Genomic DNA, 19,549 nt, shown 5'->3' on the forward strand with positions numbered 1-19,549 from the left:
GTTTTATAGCTATAGCAGTCTGGTAACATTAAACCTAGAGAGATAGTGGAAGAGGCCATAGGTATTTGTAATTTATTCATAAACAGCTATGCCATCATAAGAAACTTTTTCAAATAATATGTGATAGTTCTTTAAATATTTAAGAGTTTGTTGACCTATTTTCTCAGTTAATTAGGATTTTTTTGGCTGCATTAACAATGACTTGAATGCAGTCTGCTTTAGTCGCTACCCAGTTCAGCTACGCTGGGTTACAGAAACATGATTTCTTTCTAAGGCACATGACACACGAGAGAAATGCCATTGTAAGCGTCTAGACTTGTGCTTAAAAACCTGTAGACTTCCTAGTAGGTAGTGCTTAAGCTCGACTTACTGAACATAAACCCATTCACCTAGCATCCTTTTGAGTCCTAACACCAATGTCTTTTCGATTACGGCACTACCCTTGGTTACTCTGCAGTGGAAGGGCCATGGTGCAGCCGCTCTTCTCTTCAAAGTGCAATGGTTGAGACCACCAAGCTCATCTCTGCAAGCTGCATTTGTGAGTACGCTTCTTTTCTTACTCATTTATTTTGCCCAAGGCCTGCTAGGCCTGGAAGCTAATTCGACAGAAATTTAGCCACGTGTGTAGCACAGAGCATCACGTCACTAATCAGTAGTGTGGTCAGCAACCAGCTCTTTCTGAACGCTAATAGAAGACACTGTTAGCAGAAGATGCACTGTGTTCATCACGCCGTAGGGGTTTGCACAGGAGAACTCATCTGTGTCCCACCTGTCTCCTCTGAAGCCAATGGTAAGGGAGGACGTGAGAGCAGAGCTTTGACTATCAAGCACGAAGATGGCCAGCTAGTTGGAGATGGCCACAGGGCCCTGCTGACAGAGCGGGAAGTTGTCACCAGGAAGGATGTGTGAGCCACCAGGGTCCCACCATCATCTGCTTAGCTCGGGGGATTGCTGCGGGCTGCGAAGCAAGGTGCAGCACCAAAATGCAAGTCTGTCCCCATTACACAGCTTGGGGACCATCGGAGCCCCTCCAGCCTAGAAAAGGACACCAGAAGGGGCGATTCCTGCTCTCTGAAAGGCTCCAAAATGTACAGCTCAAGAGGACCGTTATCAGAACTATTTCTGGCTCTTTCAAAGCTGCAGTAAAATAAACCTTTACCCTTGCTGTCATCACCTCTCCTTCTTAGAAGGTGTCAAGGATCTTGATGTTTTCCAAGGGCTGTTTTAGTGGCCTCCTGCAGAAAACCACACAGTCGGAGAGAAGTTTGCACAAACTCAAGGATGCTGTTAACTTTCCGCACAGCCTTTGCTGGGGATCTCCAAAGTGACCTGGGAAGGGTACTTCTCAGTGCATGTTTCTGCACGGGGTGTTACTGAGCTGACTCGAAGTAAAAGACTAAGTAAATGCTGGCTGTCAGGCTTCAACAAGCTTCCTCATCAGGTGCAAATGGACAGGAAAGGTTTTCTTCCATTTGCACCTGATGAGGAGGCATGTTTCTCCCCCAAAAGCTGGTGTTCACCACCCTGTGTGATCAATTCAGCGTTCTTTGAATCAATGTTCTCCACTAATGACTTATTGCTTTTTATTTCCAAATTGAAACTTAAAATCTACCGGCAAGTATTTTGTCACCCGAGAGATACCAAGTGCACAGAATCAAACCTGTAAGCTCCTAAATGAGAATGGTTGGGTTTATACCAGGGGTTTCTAGTTCCTAGAAAGAAATACAACACTAGAAACTTTTGCTGAGATTAAACAGGAGACAATACTACAGTGCGGAGAAAGAATTTCTATTTTCAGCTACACCCTTAAGGCAACAGAGGAAGTATATGTCACGGCCGCAGTGACAGCTAATGAGCAGATATACAATATTAATTGCGGTAAGTATAACACACTGAACAATCTATCAGCTTCTATTTTCTTAGCAGCTGTAGCTTACATACTTTCCACTAACACCTCTGTCTGAACTGGCTGCTTCGAGTTTGTTTACCTATATGGCAGCACGTAGAGGAACTATACCACCGCTTACTATAAGCTGCCCTGTCCGGTCCGGGTTATTTTCACCTACACCGGCCACCGTAGCGCTGCTTTCGGCATTGCAGATGTTCAGGCGATCGTCTTCTTACCGCCGCTTGAGGGGCTGACCCAGTTGTACTCGGCTTGTACCAACACGAAGCTGTTCTCCCGGATCTTTCGGAAGTGCATCACCTCCCCGTTTTCTCTGACGGCGATGACGTCGGGGTCCGGCTCGCTGAAGGAGACCTCCGTCCGCTTGTGGCAGTGCTGGGCGCAGACACAGCGCACGGCAGCCGCCAGCGCCAGGCCCAGGGCGGCGGTGCAGACCAGGAGGATGCCGAGTTGGGCTGCAAGGAGTCGGGTCCCTCTGCCTGGGTCTTCCCCCTTTCCGGGAACAGCGGATTCGGGAGCTGGTCTGGTCACCCATGGCAGGGTATTCCCACCCGCCACCGCCTCCTCCTCTTCCTCGTCCCTGGTGCCTGCCTCCTCTGGCTGCGGTGCCGGCTTTCTTTCTGCCATTTGCCTTGAAGCCGATGACAGGTTGCCGGCGGAGTCGGCATCGCCAAACCAGGCTGTTGTCACAGCGGCATCACCCAGGTGAGTGTGTACGTGCGGGGCAGAAGGAGACGCTGTCACATGTGGGGAGGCTTTCAGGATGGCCCCGCTCCTGGTACTGGCCTTTGAAAGCAAAACCATGATGAGATGTGCGGTGAGGGAAGAGAAGGGGGCTGATCAGGTTCTCACTGCCTAAGTCATGGTACACTTCATCTCTGCATGTCTGACACCCAGGTGTTGCCCTGGCCTTGGAATAACTCTGCTCCACCCCCCCGTTACTCAGTAGCTTTTAGAAAATGAGGCAGATTCAACCCCCCTCCATCCATATCGGAATTGTCATCGGAGGGACGAGGCACGGGGAGTTTGTCCCAGGGGCAGAGCAGGTTGGAGGGGCAGAGGTGCAGGGCACAGCCAGAGAGGAAGGTCACTGCTTTGCCTAAGTGAAGGTCTGCAGCTCCCATTGTGGTGGTGGTGGTGGTGCTGCTGCTATTTTTTACAGGCATCGTTATCACCAAAAAAAAAATCCCTTAATAAACAATTCCCACCTGGAGCAATGCCAGGGTCATGCTGAAAGGACAGGCGTGATCTTCCCAGCCAAACTCCGTGTTTAGGGTCACACCAGGCCCCCTGGGATTCAGTAAGGCCCTTCTGAGGCTGTGGGTCGAACCGTACAATGGAGGCACCCAGGAGACTTGGGGTGCCCTCTGACATCAGCGGTTTTGGGGCAGTCACGTACAACCTGTGAACTCTCCCCAAAGCCCGTCGTGCTTTCTCCGTCTACGCAGCCGGTGTGAAACCTGCTGCCTCGCAGCGTTGCTTAACCACTCACTTTAGTGGGAATGACTGTTCTCGTGTGCTCCTGTTCCCAGGGGCTCTGCCCGGTGCCGCACACCTTATTGTATCCGTCACAAGATGACGGCCACTCCATGCCAGTTCTGCGGCCCAGGCTTTGCTGCAGATATCATCCAAGACTATAACTGTGAAACAATCATAGAATTTAGGAGGTCCCCCAGTGAATTTTGCCATTCCCACTGTGCACCTGAGCCCCCATCCAAAACCTGTAAAATGTACTGGAGTTTTTTCTTTGGCTCCAGTGAGATTTGGATCTGGCCCTCTGTAGCTGGCACCTCTCCAGCCTGTCCAGCCCAGCAGGCTTTTTCACACATCCATTAATTACACCAGAGAAACTCTCACCCTCTCCCATCGTTAGCGATTTCTAAAGCTTGCTGGGAAGACACTGTGACAGGAGCACAAAGCTGAGGTAGGAGCCCTGGCAAGCTGTGAAGCAAAGTAGGAGAGGGTCAGAGCAGCCTTTGTGGAAGAGACGGTTTCTGAAGGTGCTAGTAAAATCCAGTAGTAAATAAAAGACTTTCAGTGGCCAAACTGTAAAGTAGCAGGCTGGCAAAATGAGGATGGCATGTGTACGGATCGCTTGCCCTCAAAATGCAAACGCCGTGCTGTAGGGGTATACTGCAGGATTTGGGACTTTGGGATAAAAAAATGGAATTGCCTCGCAAGTCCTCGCCCTACCTCACCTTGTTTCTCCTTTCTTTTTGTACTTCTTTTCTCCTTTCTTTCCTAATTTCTCAATATTTTTATTTCGCTATGCTCTTCTGGTCTTACCTTGCACAATAACTCTTACTTTCCTTTGGTTACCACCTTCCATCATTTCTCCACTTCTCTCCATGGCTACGCCAGATGCTCATGTTATGTGCCTCTCCTTTCCTTGTTCTCTGTCCTCCACTCCTTCCTAAATATTTCTGCCTCATTCTCTGCTGTACAGCCCCTTCCTCTTTTATCTTCTGTTTTTCTTTTATTTTCTCCTCCTCCTGTGGTATCTTGCAACCCAGATCTATTTCTATATTTTCCTTGTATTTTTCTTCTCTCCATCCCCTGAGTATTGGACTTCTCCTGCTAACTCTGCACCCCGCTCCCACCTGCTCGTCCCGTCTGCCAGCTCCCGCTCTTCCCGCTGGCTCCGGTGAGCGCACCCCACGCCTGTGGCTAACCCCACCACCACCACCACCTCTGCCCTTCTGGTCCATCCATCCTCCCGGGCTGACCCTGCCCTCAGAGAGCACACGGCTTCCTTGGCCGTCCCCAGGAAAGGTGAAGTCTTTGACCTCTGGCGAATGTCATGGGTGGTACCTATCCAGCACCTCTGGAAAGGAACACCTCAGCCTTCCGCGGGAATAAACCACACGTTTCCAGCCCGGTAACATCCAGCAGCCTGTAGTCGTGTCTACGTATGGAAAAGTTATTTTAGATTGTTTTCACAGCAGCACTCAGAAACGCAGGCAGTGGGCTCAAAAGGTAAGCGAAAAAGAGATATAAAAAACAATTCCCAGTTAAAGTAGAAAAATTAAAACTCTTAACAGCCTCAATGTAGTTTTAGTCCCACTTGCTTGGTGCTGTGCTGCAGTAGAGTGGGTTTTATCCTCATCTTCTCTTAGACCTTTTGTCTTTGGAGAAGTCATCCTCCCCGTCCCCGCTCTTACCTGCCTGTCACCTTTACACATCACGCACAGGCGTGGGGCGGCGGCGCTGGCAACGCTTCCTGCTCTGCGACACGGACAGAGGAGAGGCAGGTTAGGAAGTGAGACCTGTTGCTGGGAAGCCCTGGGCTCTGCACCACCGGAGGAGCGTGCCGCTCCCCGGAGCAGCCTCGGGACACACGCGGTCAACACAGACAGTACGGGGCTGTATTTTTAATAACGCCTGATCGTTTATTCCTATCCCCATCGTTTTCACCCACAGTATGAAATGTTGCATGAAAGCTCATGTGGCCCAAACCCTCTAAGGCTCCCGAGCAGGCATCCGCAACCCCAAATTTCATAATTGCTTTGAATTCTTTCTTCCTTTTCCCTGCAGATGCAGAAACAGGTCTGCTGAGTTTACCGTTTCATTTAATATTTGCATGCACTTTTAGAAAAATATTGTAGCAGTCAATAGTTTTTAATCACGTTTTTCAGCCACCTGGCTGGTCCTCTGCTGGGCTGAGCAGCGCTACGTCGGGTTTTTAAGTTTTCCCCCAGTTGCCGTCTGTCACGTGCAATCTCCAAAAGATTATTTCTCAACGTTTCGGCAAGCAAACATCCTTTCGCCTCCCCCCCAGCCCCAGACACCTTCCTACACGGACCCTCACTCATCTGCAGGGAAACTAATACTATTTTCCTTCCCCAGAAGGGCTGGAGAAATAGCTCTTCCCACCACCTAGTTTACCCGTCGGAGGTGCTGTAGCTGGAGGTGTTGTCCTGGGAGAGGAAACCTCGCAAGGCATCGGCCATGCCGGGGTCTCGGGTGGGGAGGGACGACTCCAGCCCCCAGCCGCTGGACCCGCCGCTCCCGCCGGACACAGCCTGCGAAGGTCGGGACGGCTGCTTCGGCTCAGCAACGGGACGGGCGTCAGACCCGACACCGAAACCTGGCTGCGGTGCCGACGTTGCCACGATGCCGGTGGGGCTGGCAGGCGGCACGGGGGTGCGTGGGGGGGAGCCGGTGGCAGCCATGGGAGAGGTGGGACCTTGTCCAGCACAGAGACAAAACAAGAAGCAGGGAGAGAGGAGCAGAAGTCTGTTGTCTTCGGTTTGTTTATTTCAAATCCCACTCGGTTCCAACATTTGCCAGGAAGGATTGAAACAGTGACTTTTTTTTAATTTTCACGTCAATTAATTTTAAGTGGGAACCCAAATGGAAAGTAAAGCAGCAAAGCCCACTGCCTAAATTATGGTCAAGTAAAATAATTAAAAGTCAGTCTTGATGCCATGGCAAAAATGCTGAGAAACACATCTGATTTGGGTATAAGTAAATTCCTGGAGCATTTGACTGACCAAAGACTGCATAAATACAACTAAATACACACCTGAAGGGCAATAGTGATGTTTAGAGACAAATGTATTCTTTCATTCAGACAGCTTTGCTGATTGCACTTGCTTGCCTTTGGGAGCTGAGATTTTAGGTAAAGTATGTTGTATTTTAGGGTCTGCATTGAAATCCTAAGATCTGGCAACCCTGTTTATCTTTCTGGTACCCTCCTTGGAGCGGGCTCCATCACCTCGAATGCTGACCCGTACCCGCACTTCAGAGAGTTCACCACGGCCATCGCTGACCTCCCCAATGGCCACAGGAGTTAAAGGGGTCCCTCCAGCTTGTTTGGGTCCCTTGTGTTCAACGCTTGCCCGGAATAAGGTGTAAAACTACTCTGGGGGAAGCGGTCGGTCGGAAACCGGTACCTTTTCTTCCCGTACCTGTGGGGTGTGGGTCAGCTGGTCCCTGCGAGGGCACGGGGGTTACGGGGTCGGGCTTCTTGCTGCTTCCAGAAAGCGTTTTGTTTTGTCCTCGCTGAGCCACGATAGCAGATTCGATCTTTGCCCAGTAAACAAAGTATGACTGGACTACGGAGATGCTGTTAAAACATAATTAGGCAAGAATTTACTGGCTTTATAGCATTAATAAAACATCTGACTGTTTAGCTGATCACAAGGACTGCTTTAGTCTGAAGACAGAAGTGATGCAGAAGTATTTTAAAGGATTAGCCTGTCACATGTTTTATATTGCAAATAAAAGATACCAAGTCCCATAAGAAAGATACGGGGTGAAGAATCACCACTCATAATTAAGACCAGCCAAAAAAATGTGTGGGAACTTAAATTAAAAAAAAAAAAAAGCTATTATATTCACTGTGTTGATAGAAGTACATTTGGAAAACTTGGACTAGCTCTGCTTATAATCTTCCGTAGGCAGGGAAACAACAGTGGTATTTACTAATTAAAACAAGTCAATGTAACTTGTACAAACAGCAGATTGGGGGGGGGGGGTTGGGGAACCGTCTCTCTTCTCAGCCCTCTGACATTTGAGCCCGCCTAACCCTTTGCTTTTTGTCAGGTGCCAAAACTGCATTGGCCAACCTTTAACTGTTCACCCTGAGAGCCTTATTTCAGCTGGAGATTTTGGGAGAGTTTCAGCTCAGATTGCTCAGCTGCTTCTGAGAATTAGCTAAGGGGAAACCGACCCAGGTTTTCCTGTGCCGGATGATTCTTACGAGGCATTTTGAAGCCTAACGAGGAGTTTTTCCAGATGCTGTGATCGGGAGAAAAGGGAGAGGCTATCAGAAATCCCCTTGGAGGGTCAAAAGGCAGAGGGTGAAGGAAGCATGAGAGGGGGTGGCAAGGAGTAGGTGTTGTTGGGTTTGGGTTGGGTTTCTTCGGTTTGCTTGTGTTTCTAATAGTATTTCCCAATCTGAAGCAACGGGCAAAAACTGGAAATGCCAGGCAGGAATATTTCTGTTTCAATGAATTTGTGTTGAATCACGATGAGATGCACAAGCCATGGCACTCACCAGGATGCTTATGTTTTGGGGAGCAGCCAAGGATCTGGCCAAGCAGCTTCTAAGTGGTTTTGTAAAGTCAACACATAACAACTTAATCTCTTCCAAAATGAAAAGTTGCTGTGCTTCCTCTAAGGCAGACAGTTAGATGTTTAATTTCATTCTAAATCAGAACCAAAATACTTGGACAGTTTGGGACTTCAGTGCAAAACAGAGATGTCAAGGTTTGACCCAGTGCTCACTCTCTCTTCCTACTGTGAATAATTCTGTTTACATTTAACTTCTTTTAAAACCACTCATTTTTAATTATTTCTTTTTAAAGAAGTGATAAACAAGATTATCCTGTAGACAGGGAAGTCCTATGGGCTGTGTTATTTAGAAAGGCAACACGATCACAGTTCTCTCTCTCTCTCTCTCTCTCTCTCTCTCCGCCTTAATATTTCTATTTCCTAAGTGCTTAGGCTGTCATCTGCCAGTATATTTATTCTGAGAAAATAGTGACCATGTGAATAAAAAGCAGCACTACGAGCAGATATAAACAGTGATTTATGTACCAGCTGGGATACCGTTGCAGCATTTGATAAGTATTTAGCTATTTGGGGTTCAAGATACATAAACCACTGTGCTGGACAAGTACGATGGAAAAATAAAGCCAAGCCTTTAACTGAGAAGACACAAATTCTGGTTAGGAACCAGCATGTTCTTACAAAAACTTGATGTCTCCAATGGGTTGGTCTGGTGCTTTCCATACGAAGGACAGATTTCTCTTCAGTGATTTGTCTGAGTGGGTGACGGTGTCACCATCTTCAAAACAAGTCAGCAGCTTGGAACCAGGAGGGATGAAGACAAAAGTGCCAGCGATTTCGTCGTTTGACACTTTGCGAGCTTGAAGCAAAAATCCCATAAAATCCCGGGTGCTCCTCACTGTCACTGCAAGACAAAACACAGGACACGAAGGGATTTGTCTCATACTTATGGGGTGAATCGTTTGCAATGGAGTTTCCAGTGGTAGCACCGAAACCAAAAGGAAACCCTGTGCGACAACAAGGAAAACATCTCACTGTCTTTGTCCTCACAGTCTGTCTTGGAGATGTTGGATACAGGAGGCTGGGCTTTACCTTTAACTTTGTGGTATGTAATTGCACACAAAATATGGCTGAGTCTTCTCCTCCCTCCCTTGATTATAAGTTGCTGCCCACATTGCACTAGGCAGCATACAGCCATTTTTAAGGAAGGAGGTTTGGGTACCACTCTTTATCTACGCAAAAGCTTGTGTCCTGCCCTCGGAGGGGTTTTATTTAGCATGGGGATGAGCAGGCAAGCAGCCAGGCTGGGGAGCAGTGCCTCTCAGCTCTGTCTGCATCTGCCTCAGGAGCGGCGATGCTGGGGACAGGGCATGCTGCCCAACCGTACCTAAGAGTCAGGCGAGTCACCCCGACCCCTTCGTGCAGCACGGAGGAGCAGGGAAGGAGACTTTACCCTCTGGAGCTGCCTCTTGTGCCGTTGCGTGTGATGAGGTCCGGTATGGTTGAGACACAGTTGAGATAAATGAATCCCACCCAAAGCATCCAAACCTACCGGCTGCCTCTGGTGAACGGTTGGTCTGCAACATGGTGAAAACTTGGAGTCAGCCATCACCTGAGAAACCTTACACCAAGTGCTGCAAACAGGATCCCTCTGGAAATACATTCTTTTCCTCATGACGAGAGAGGTGGCGTAGCTCACTCGAAGCATTTTTCCCTCTTCCCAGCCCTCACAGAAATTAATGCCATCACTCGAGATTAGTTACCATGTATTTTTCAGATGCAGGAATGAGAAGGCGTTCCTTACCTGGAACCTTGTCGCCTGGGAAGTAGAAGGACATGTTGGTGTGGAGAGTAACGTAGTTGTTGCTGGGGCTGTGCAGCTGCGCTCTCAGGTGCCTGGGCATCATGTCGGTGCAGGCAGAAAGGCTCGCGCCGTGCGAGAAGGCAGCCGCGTAGGAGACCAAGCACAGAGTCATACACGTCCAGCCAACGATGGCGATGGGGGCTCTCCTGCCGTCCTCCATCCTATGGTGGAAACCAACGGGCAGGTTCACTTCAAAGCCGCGGCTGCAGCAGCCTGTGAGCCCGTCTGGCGCCTTTGAATTAGCTGAGCCCCAGAGCCGCCCTCCCCACAGCCTTTAAACGCAGAAGAATAAATGATCTCTGTGGCACATGGAGCCACTTTGGTAATCCACAGCATTTCACATTTTGAAGGAAATTGCTGAGGCTGGGAGGGGAGAGGCCCTGCAAGAGGATGCATTTCTTGCGAAGTCGCCCATGGAGGGAGTGGTCGGGGAAGATTTGCTGTAAAAAATCTCATGGCATTTAGGAGGAGGAGGAGAAGGCTCTGTACGACCGCGCTCAGCACCCTCCAACATTCCCAGCCCAAATGTATGACCTGATCAATGGGGGAAACATCTACCCTTGGACCTGCAGAGCTGCTGCAGGCCCCGTCCCTCGCGGGGCTGGTGCCCAGCACGGATCCCCTCCCTGCCCGCCGGTTCGGAGCTGTGTCCCCGCGGGGACAGCACGTGGCTGCCCCTCGCTCTGGCCTGCAGAAGCACCAGGCACCTTTTAACAGCCCACGCGTCGCAGCTCGGAGGTGCTGGGCTGCTTGCAACCACCAGACCCGTCCCTGGCCACCCAGCAGCATTTCAGCTTGTCCTTCTCAGACAGGGCTTGCTGTTGCTAACGAGACGGCAGCGATGCTGGCTTTGGAGTCAGCATTGGAAGCTTGAGATAAACGTGCAGCCATTTCAGCTAATGCCAAGATTTCTCCTTATTCTCCAATTTTTAATCCAAACAAGTACTTTCCTCAACACAGTAGAATTTTAATATTCAGTATGTCATGTCTTTAGTACCTCTCAGCTTTGGTGGCTGGGGCAAAACACATTTCCAGATTAGCTGGAGTATTTTGTTATTCTGATTTTTCAGAATGCGCTTTCGAAAGTGAAGCTGAAGGATGGGTGCGCAGTATTTGTTCTGAGGGGTAATGAATATCATAAAGCAGGTAGTCCTGCTTTTCATGTAGCTCTTTCTAACATCATCTTTTCAACATGCAGCTTTTCCTGACTTCGATTTCATTACGCTTAGTCAACAAGTAGATGTAAATAAACCAGAGGAAACCAGAGGCTGAGGAGCTCTAGCTTACACCTCCGCTCTAGCCCTTCTGAAACCTGCCAGCTGACTCGAACAAACCACCACTGCACACGAAATAATTCATGCCCAGCCTGAAGCAGGGAGCAGACGGACGCGGTTCAACCTTCCACAGCTGAGCATCATGCCACTCTAACCATGTTATGTGCCAGAAGATGCTTGTGGGAGTCACAGGAGCCTTTGCCAAATATCCCAGCCCCTGCAGAACCAGCGGTGGGATGCCGCCTCCTCCTCCTCCTCGTGGAGTCAGCCTCCGCTCTAGGTACACCTAAACCTCCCTTGCTGGATATGATTTCTCGCAGAAGCTCATGAAAGTGCCCCTGAGCAGCAGCTCTTCTCCTTGGGACTTTCCCAGGCTGCGCTGCCGTTTCCCATCCCTCCCCCGGCCACTCGCCTGTGCCCCTCACCGCCCCGGCACGGGGAGCGGGGACGTGCTCCCCAGGGCTGCCCAGGCTGGGGCTGGCGGTGACGCCGTCGCTTACCTCAGGACACGTACGCTGCCGGGCTCGCTGCCGCCGCTGCCCTCCCGGCCTGCCAGAGACCCATCCTTTCAGGGACCTTCTTCCCTTTCTCCTCTAATGGGAAGCGCGGCAGCTGTTACTGCTAATACCCACCACCTACGGCAGCTCTCTGCCAGTGCCCAAATCCTGCCTTAATCATATTAGTTTTCCTCTTCACATCCCACCCTCTTTTTTTTTTTTTTTTTTTAAATTTCCAAGCTTCTGCAATGAAAACAAAGCAACTAGCGGGGAGGGGGAGGGGGGCGCAGCAAGCCGGGGGTTTGTGTGGCACACCCTGGGACTCCTTTGCAGAGGTACAGGAGGATTGGCAGTCTTGCTTGCCCCATTCCCCTCCCCATATCCCCCCCTCCCATGCAGAGGCTTCGCAAAGCAAAGCCACGTCAGCTCCCACTAGCCCGTGACCCCTGAGCAGAGTGCCCCGTCTCTCATGCTTACATGGCAGTAAAAGCACAATTTTGCTAGAAAGGTCGGGAAGGTGCGTCCCATGCCAGCCCTGCCAGGAGGAGCCATCAACACCCCACAAACCCACCAGAGCTGCCAGAGGGGACTAAACATCTGATACGTGTGACTGTCCCCCAGCACACGAGCTGCGTTTAAGCCCAGGCTGTCACCCTTGCTCCTTGCCTGAGCTACGCTGCAGCTGTGCCGGTGCCTGGCCACGGAGCTGATCCTGTCCTGGGCTTCCCAGCTCCTCCTCAGATCCGCCTTGTTGCTGCAGACTGCTCTGGTGATGAGGACTCTTGGCCAGCCCTGGCCACTGTCACCAGGCTCACCCCGCTCCCTGCCAGCGGCTCCTCACTTGCAATGGATGGAAATTAGGGTCCAATTTCTCATCATCATTAAAGCCGCCATCAGGAGATGCTGAACACACTGCTGGCAACTTGTGGCCCCGAGTAGGGCTAGAGGAACAGAGTAACTACCCCATCAGCTGGCCGGCTTTTCTTCAGCCAGCAGACCCTTAAGAGGCAGTGTCAGATGTCCCAGGGCCACCGGGAGGGGGGCTGGCCCTGTGGTGCAGGAAAGCTAGTAAAGACAGAGGGGCAAAAGAGCGCGTGGTGCCCTTTAGTCCTCCTCCTCCTCGGGTAAATGTGTCTGACGGCTGAATGAGTTCACGCTGGTGCTTAGGCCGCTCTCCTTGCGGGGCACCACAAAGCTCTGTCCCGTCCCATGACTAACACGTAGGTGACACCACCATGTTTTCTCTCTGCAGCTCCAGCGGTGCCTCTTTCATCTGGCTTGGGGTCTGACCAGTGTGGGAGCCTGTCCAGAGTGGGCACCGTGGGTGAAACGATGCTGGGCTGGCGCTGAGGTGCTGCTGCTGACAGCCCAGCTCTCATTGCTTAACCCATTTGAGAGTATGGGAACTGGGGGTACCGGGCTCTCAGCAGGCTGCTCTCCTCTGCATCTGAAAGAGGCCTTATTTTCACTGAATTTCAGGATATAATGGAAGTCTTATAGTTTTCTTTCCTTTTGTCAGTGGAAGTAGAGAGCAATTCAGGGGGGGAGGGAGGAAGAGCTTGCGTTATTGCTTCAATTCCAGGTTGTGATTGCCCGTACTTTAGATACAAAAGAGAGTACCTTTATGCTATACTAATGGTAATCCTTTCCCAAAACCAACTGGTCTCTTAGGGCTTTTCCTTACTAACTTATTCGTAAGCTAAACTATCCCTTGCTTACAATTCCAGCGTAATTAAGCAGCAGCTCCAGAGCTCTGACAATCTGCGGGGGAAACACCAAATGTGTCGCCGCCGTCCTGACACAGTGGCCAGGTCTGAAAACAGTATTCCAGGTAAGTGTGAGTCTTTGCATCATGGCATGGTGTTACAGCATTGCATGGTCTTCTTCAGCTGCTGCTGCGCATTGGGCACGTTTTCCTTGTACCAGCTCCGGTGAGGACCATTTCTCCACTAGCTTCCACCTGAAAAAGGGGGAAAAGCAGCAGGGGGAGAGTGCAGACCCTGCAGCAGCATTGTCAGGTGCTCCCTGGAGCTCTGTGCAAAGCTATGGGGAGAAGGGCTTCAAACGAATGAGACCCAGACCCAACCCATCTGTAAGAGCACAGGATGTACTGCCACGCTGAACCTGCTCCGCTCGGTCCCGAAGCCAGCGGCAGTCTCTGGGCAGGGCAGGATGTGCTGCCGGGGGTGCTGTGCACAGGTTCAGCACCAGCAGCCAGCAGAGCTGCACGGTACTGCCTGGGCGCAGCGTTAATTGCTGGGCTGATCTGAAGTACAGCCTTACGCAGAGTTCGTCCCCGCTGCCTGCTCTCAAGCAGAGGAACTCAGTGGCTTCAAAGCCACACTCAAACCAAGTGTCAACAACCATCTCCTCCTTAGAGATGGAAAAACCCTGTCACGGTCATTCCTGTGACACAAGCACCTACCAGCAGCCTTGTTCGAATGCCAAGCGACAGGCAGATGTGTCCAATAAGAAATACAGCCCTCTCCATAGCCTCTGGTTGCATCACCCACCAGGACAGCATTGCCTCAGCCTTCTCTGGCCAGAGCTTTGACCTGCTGGAGTCACTTGAGCTCAGCCAGGCTCTGCATATCACTCTGATGGGGCCCAGACAGACACAAGAAGACCACGTCACTAGACAGGTTTGCCTTTTTCCTGTCATAAATTTCTTTGTTAGTAGGAAGCTGGCAAGGAGAAGGGGACATAAGACGACTTACACCCTGCCTATTGTTTTCTCAGCAGCATTTGTGTAGTGGTTTTCTAGAAGAAAAAAAAAAACCCACCACAGTTGGGATTTTAAAATAGCACTAGGGAAAACCGTGCATGCTCTGTAATAGCTTGATAATTAACATAGATGATAAACCTTATCACTTGAAATTTCATGAACATAGTGCACAGAGATTATAAACCCAGTAACATCCCAGAAACCTTCTCCTTCTTGCAGATTGCGTCTACATCGCCACATCATCGGGGCACAACAGGGACAGCAGGTCCAGTGGAGATCAGTATGTAACACAGGCATGGATGTAAGCAACCCAGAGCTGACATGCAAAAGCAAGCTGGTTGCTTCATGGACAGGTTGAGAAATGCTTTGCTACTGCAAGATAATCAGGGTTATAATGAGTTAGAAGTCCCTCCTGGCCAGTTAGTGGCCACCTGAGTCCTGTGAACAAAGTGTGTGTGTGTGAGAGGGGCTGGAGCATAGCGGGCAGGTTGATCAAGTAGAGAGTTTGTAGATGGCAACAGCTGAATCCAGATCACAAGGAACTGATCATTAAACCAATAAAGCTGGCAGCACCATCTTATTTAAGAATATTTCAGGTCATCTTTAAAACAAAGAGCAGTGGCCAACTGCAAGAAAAGCACTTAAAAACCCACAGTAGGAGAGCGGTAAAAATCCGTGGTAGTCCCAGGGAGAGAATGGAGAACAATGCCTACAAACTGGCATCTCAGGGTTGACTTGTGCATGTCTGTGGCTCTGTGTTTGGGGAAACCAGGGAAAAGAGGATGTTTCTCTGATGTCTACTTAGGCAGAAGGTTTGTAGAAGTACTGGCAGGTCCTTCCATTTCTATCCAGGTGACTATTCTTGCTATTCCTCTATCACACTTAGTGAAGTGTGACAGCAGATTCAGATGTTACTGCTGGGAATGAACTGACATGTACGCTTGCATGCAACATATAGCGTGAGCCTCCTTCCCTTGCAAATTCAGCCTAAAAAAACCCCAAAACAACCCTTTATTTTATTTGGTAACTACTGCAACCTGGCAGCTGTTCTGCACTAGATGGGAGGGTTAAGGGGGGAGAGAGAGAGATGGTGCAGGGCTCTGTCTGGATCTCAATAAGAAAGGCCCAGCAACAAGTAGGTTAATGACTGCTTTAATAAGACAGAGTAAGACAAGGAATAGACAGCAAGTAAACTGTGCACCCCTCCAGATGCTGGGCACCCCACATTCACATAGCATCAGCTGGAGCCCAGGTGGATTTTCCCACGGTGTGCTGTACAGAGCAGGTGCAACCCCATCTGTGGAGAGCAGCTCTGCCTTTTCATTACGAGCTATTTTATAATTTCCTTACAGGAAAACAACCCTCTTTCTAAAGGATGCTCTCACAAGAACTTGTTGCTGCTCTGTTAGATAAAGGCAAGGCCAGGCAGGTGGTGCAATCACAGGACTGAGTGGGAGCTGCCCACGAGCTCCGCCGATACGATGAGCTGGTGGAGGTGTCCTGTGGCCAAGGGGGCCGTGCAGCCCAAGGGAGACCTAAAAGCCATGTCAGGCATGCAGCCCAGCCCAGCCTGAAGCTGCTGTGTGGATCCCTGACTCCTACACGTCAGGATGAGTACAGTAGCTCAGGAAAAGCCCCCTCCCGTCTGATTTCTCAACCTTGGAGAACAGTTTGGCACAGGAACCCGAGACTTTGAAACTGCTGGCTCCGCAGCCTGTTTGCTTTCAAAACCGACACGGGGCTGGAGCCAGCCACAGGCATGGGTTGGCACATTAAAGATCAGGCATTGCTTTGGTACCATCAGTCAAACATTCAAAGGCCATCACTTTGCAAACACTTTCATGCCTTCTTGACTACCATGAACAACACAGCTGAAACCTGCAGCTGCGTGTGTGGGGCACAGCTGGTTTTCGGAGCTGGGTAAGAGCCTTCGGACTTAATGGGCAAGTCGTACCCTGAAGGGCTCTGGGTACCTGTTTTGTCATTGTAACATCATGAAAAAGATGGAAAGAACTCAAATAAATAACGTTCAGAGTGGCTTGCGTTAGATTCCCTTTGAACAGGAACCAGGTGGCAACAAACTGTAAAACCGAGTGGTCATCAGTGTATATATACCTTTAAAGCCAGACTTTCCTAGCATGCTCTGCTCCCTTTATATAGGGCCACTCCAGGGCACTGCAGGCTTTAGTTGTACCCTGGCTTCTGCTTGCTGCATCACGCAGTGAGTACTTACCTCCTTCCTCCAGACTTGCTTTCTCTAGTGTCCACAGGATATGCTGTGCTGCTGCTCCCAGCCAGGCTTTTGTTTAAGGAGATGTGGCTTTGTTTGTTTGTTTTCCAAATGCAAGAAGCTTATGCTGGATGTGGGGATGCAGCAAATCTGGAGTTGCCGCTCTTTGCTCTTCATGGGGTCTGTCTGTGAACTGAATGTATGGAAGGGGATGGGATGGTGGTTAAAGGGCCTTGGTTTTCTGAAGTGATCTCATTGCATAAAAGTACTAACTATATATGTGAATGCAGCTTTTGTCTTTGAAACTCAATTAATTTTTGCTTGTTAGTTTTGGATTACTTAATTTTGGGTGCATTCTCCTAAGATTAGTGATGGGTGAGCACTTTGTAAGTTGCTCAAAGAATGTTTCATTGTCAGTTCTGACCTAGATGAGCTTGATCCATGAGTAAAACTGTTTTATACACAGGTACTGGGGTGAGAGCATTAGGATATGGTAAATGAGGTAACATGAAGGACAGGAGCATTAGTATCTACTATAGTCTCTTGTGTGTGAAGATATATTGAGTTTGTAAAAGTGTATTTGTATTTCCTGATGGGATAAAGATCTTATGAATTAGGTTGAGTCATTTTTAAGCACAAGAGTTTGTGAAATGCCCCATTCTACTTTGATGTTTACATACACATATAACAGAATGCCTCACCTTAAAACTTAAACTTTGGATAGTGTCCCACGTGCTTTTCTGAAAACTGGCCAGTGTCTGGTTTACTTGCAACTGGTATGTTGTTCTACAGAATATAGTAAGTCAAAACAAAAACTACAAGTAAAATAAATCCAAGATGAATGTTTTATCCAACTCAAAACAGACTACATCCAAATATTGGACTAACTGAAGTCAAGCTTAAATGTTCACTTGATTAAAACATAGGGACTGAAAACTGAATTAAGGGGGGAAAAATATCTTGTAAAATGTATATAAAGGTTAGTGGTTGTGGGAATTAAATGTTTAATTTTTTTAGCTACTTTTGAAATTTGAGTATGAATTATAACAGCTCATCTTTAATGCAAATTTTCCTATCTACCTCACATAATAAAGTGACTTAATGATCTAGAATACATTAAAAAAACCCTTCAGCATGTAAACTACATAGTACTTTCTAAGTTTACAGTTTAGTATGAGATTAGACATTGTAAAGTAGGTCATAACTGAAAAATGTTCTATAACTAGACTTGTAGAAACAGAACTGCAGTTAAAAAGTTAGCAATGCAAACTCTTGAGAGTAAATCAAAGTCTGTGCAAAACGTGTTGCTATAGGTGGAGGAGGGGAGGAAGTGGAGAAGGAAGGGCGGGGGAGGAACCTAACCCCATATTAAAATAAAAACACAAAGCCCAGACAGTCTCCGGGAATGAAAGCACACAGTAACCTGCCAGCTGCATATAGATGACAAAAGAAATGAGAAACTGCATGCTCCACTTGGAGGTACATCTTCTTTTTTTAAAAGAAGTCACTTAACAGAGGAGCAAGTTGGTGATTTGTACTTACATCCTGGACCCTTTTCAACCCTTGTCAAAAAATGATAAATTATTGAAGCATATTATAAAGTAGCATCTCTGTGTTCTGTAGCGGCTTCTGAAGTGTTTAATGTGGAAAGGTTAACTACTGATTGCAAAATAACTTAGAATTATTCCTTGATCTAAAAAAAAATAAAATAAAATTTGCAACCCACATTCTCTCCCTTGGATAACTGAAATGCTACTATTCCCTGCTTGCGTTAGAGCTACTGGTACTTGGAAAGAATGGGCCAATGTTACATTCACACAATTGTCTTTTGTTCATCTGTCCACAACTAGAAGCATTTTTCCTCCTGAAAGCACTATAAATTGCCCAAAGAATAAAGCAGGACTTCAGAAGACTAATTTTACAAAATTGGCTAAATAACCTCACCATGAGGCACATTACCCTAACCTCTAACTTTGTCCCCAGGAACAAGAAAACACTCTGAGTATCTGGCTGTTAAGTGCAGTAACACTCACATTAAAACATATCTGAACATTGTTTTGTTTTTTTCTTGGTTGACTGCATGTAAAAGGAGAAAAGATATCTTATAAACTAGCGGAAGTACCCATGTAAAACTGAGCTGGATTTACTCGCTGGGCTTTGATTATCTGGGAGCATTGTTGTAAAATACAAACAAGTTCTGACTCTGTTGCCTGCACAGAGGTTCCCCCTCCCTAATGCATACCCCATACTACAAGTTTAATATGTGTGTTCTCATTTCTGGCTAGCACAGAAAGAAAGAGAACATATAGATGGTGCTAGGGTGGAGGGAAGCAGATGGGACAGAGTGAACTGTCTGAAGAGGATACATATGGCATGTTTATGAGACCGTTTATATTCTTAGTCTGTTTCCAAGAGTAGCTTTAGATATTAGTTAAAATAGCTTTTTATTGAAGAAGTCCACTGTGTTTGGTAGAGAAAAAAGGTAATGGCAGGCTGAGGTAGGGTGGGATGTACAGAGGCAGGAGGTGAAGCAGCTACCAGCTGTGTTGGCATACCAGCTGTGTTGGCATACCAGCTGTGTTGGCATACCAGCTGTGTTGGCATACCAGCTGTGTTGGCATACCAGCTGTGTTGGCATACCAGCTGAGAGCTTTTCACCTGTGACTGATTTCCTCAGCTGGCACAGAGCTTTCTGTTCACCCTTAGGGCTTTTCTTCCATTCGATTCAATTCTTTCCCCACCCCTAATTGTTGAAGTGTCACTGTTACATCCCTTGATTCAATCCACAATTCAAGATTTTTTGGACAGCTGAACTTTTTACCTGAGGACTCTTATTAGATTGGCATTTAAAGCTGACCCCGTGTTTTCCAAAAGGGACAGGTCACTGTCACCAAAACATTAGCATTTTCCTTCCCAACATCAGTTAAACAATTGTTTTGCCATCAATACAAGGCTGTGATTTGCAATTACTCCATGCCTACTTACCTTCCATCAGTATTTCTACAACTGTTAGCATAATTAAATGACCTGTTGCTTTG

At 48.3% G+C, this 19,549-nt stretch overlaps 1 protein-coding gene across 1 annotated transcript; it reads right to left on the reverse strand.

Annotated features, from left to right (window-relative positions):
- Nucleotides 1-2,104: 2,104 nt before the first annotated feature.
- Nucleotides 2,105-10,051, reverse strand: REELD1 (reeler domain containing 1). Its single transcript, XM_054825298.1, has 6 exons — nucleotides 9,726-10,051; nucleotides 8,603-8,825; nucleotides 6,802-6,974; nucleotides 5,792-6,092; nucleotides 5,068-5,131; nucleotides 2,105-2,692 (listed from the first exon to the last, which is right to left on the reverse strand). The coding sequence occupies exons 1-6, from the start codon at nucleotides 9,943-9,945 to the stop codon at nucleotides 2,105-2,107; spliced, it is 1,569 nt and encodes a 522-aa protein (XP_054681273.1). The 5' UTR covers nucleotides 9,946-10,051.
- Between the last annotated feature and the right edge of the window lie 9,498 nt (nucleotides 10,052-19,549).

This window comes from Grus americana, chromosome 4 (assembly GCF_028858705.1).
Source record: "Grus americana isolate bGruAme1 chromosome 4, bGruAme1.mat, whole genome shotgun sequence".
Taxonomy (NCBI): domain Eukaryota; kingdom Metazoa; phylum Chordata; class Aves; order Gruiformes; family Gruidae; genus Grus; species Grus americana.

Bases quoted from the DNA above. Each gene is read 5' to 3' on its own strand.
- REELD1 (XM_054825298.1), bottom strand. From the start codon at position 9,945: ATGGAGGACGGCAGGAGAGCCCCCATCGCCATCGTTGGCTGGACGTGT. The intron at 6,975-8,602 runs GTAAGAACATGC...ATGTTTTAACAG, and splicing joins ATTGGAGACATCAAGTTTTT to CATCTCCGTAGTCCAGTCAT. The intron at 6,093-6,801 runs GTACCGGTTTCC...GTGCTGGACAAG, and splicing joins CACAGGTACGGGAAGAAAAG to GTCCCACCTCTCCCATGGCT.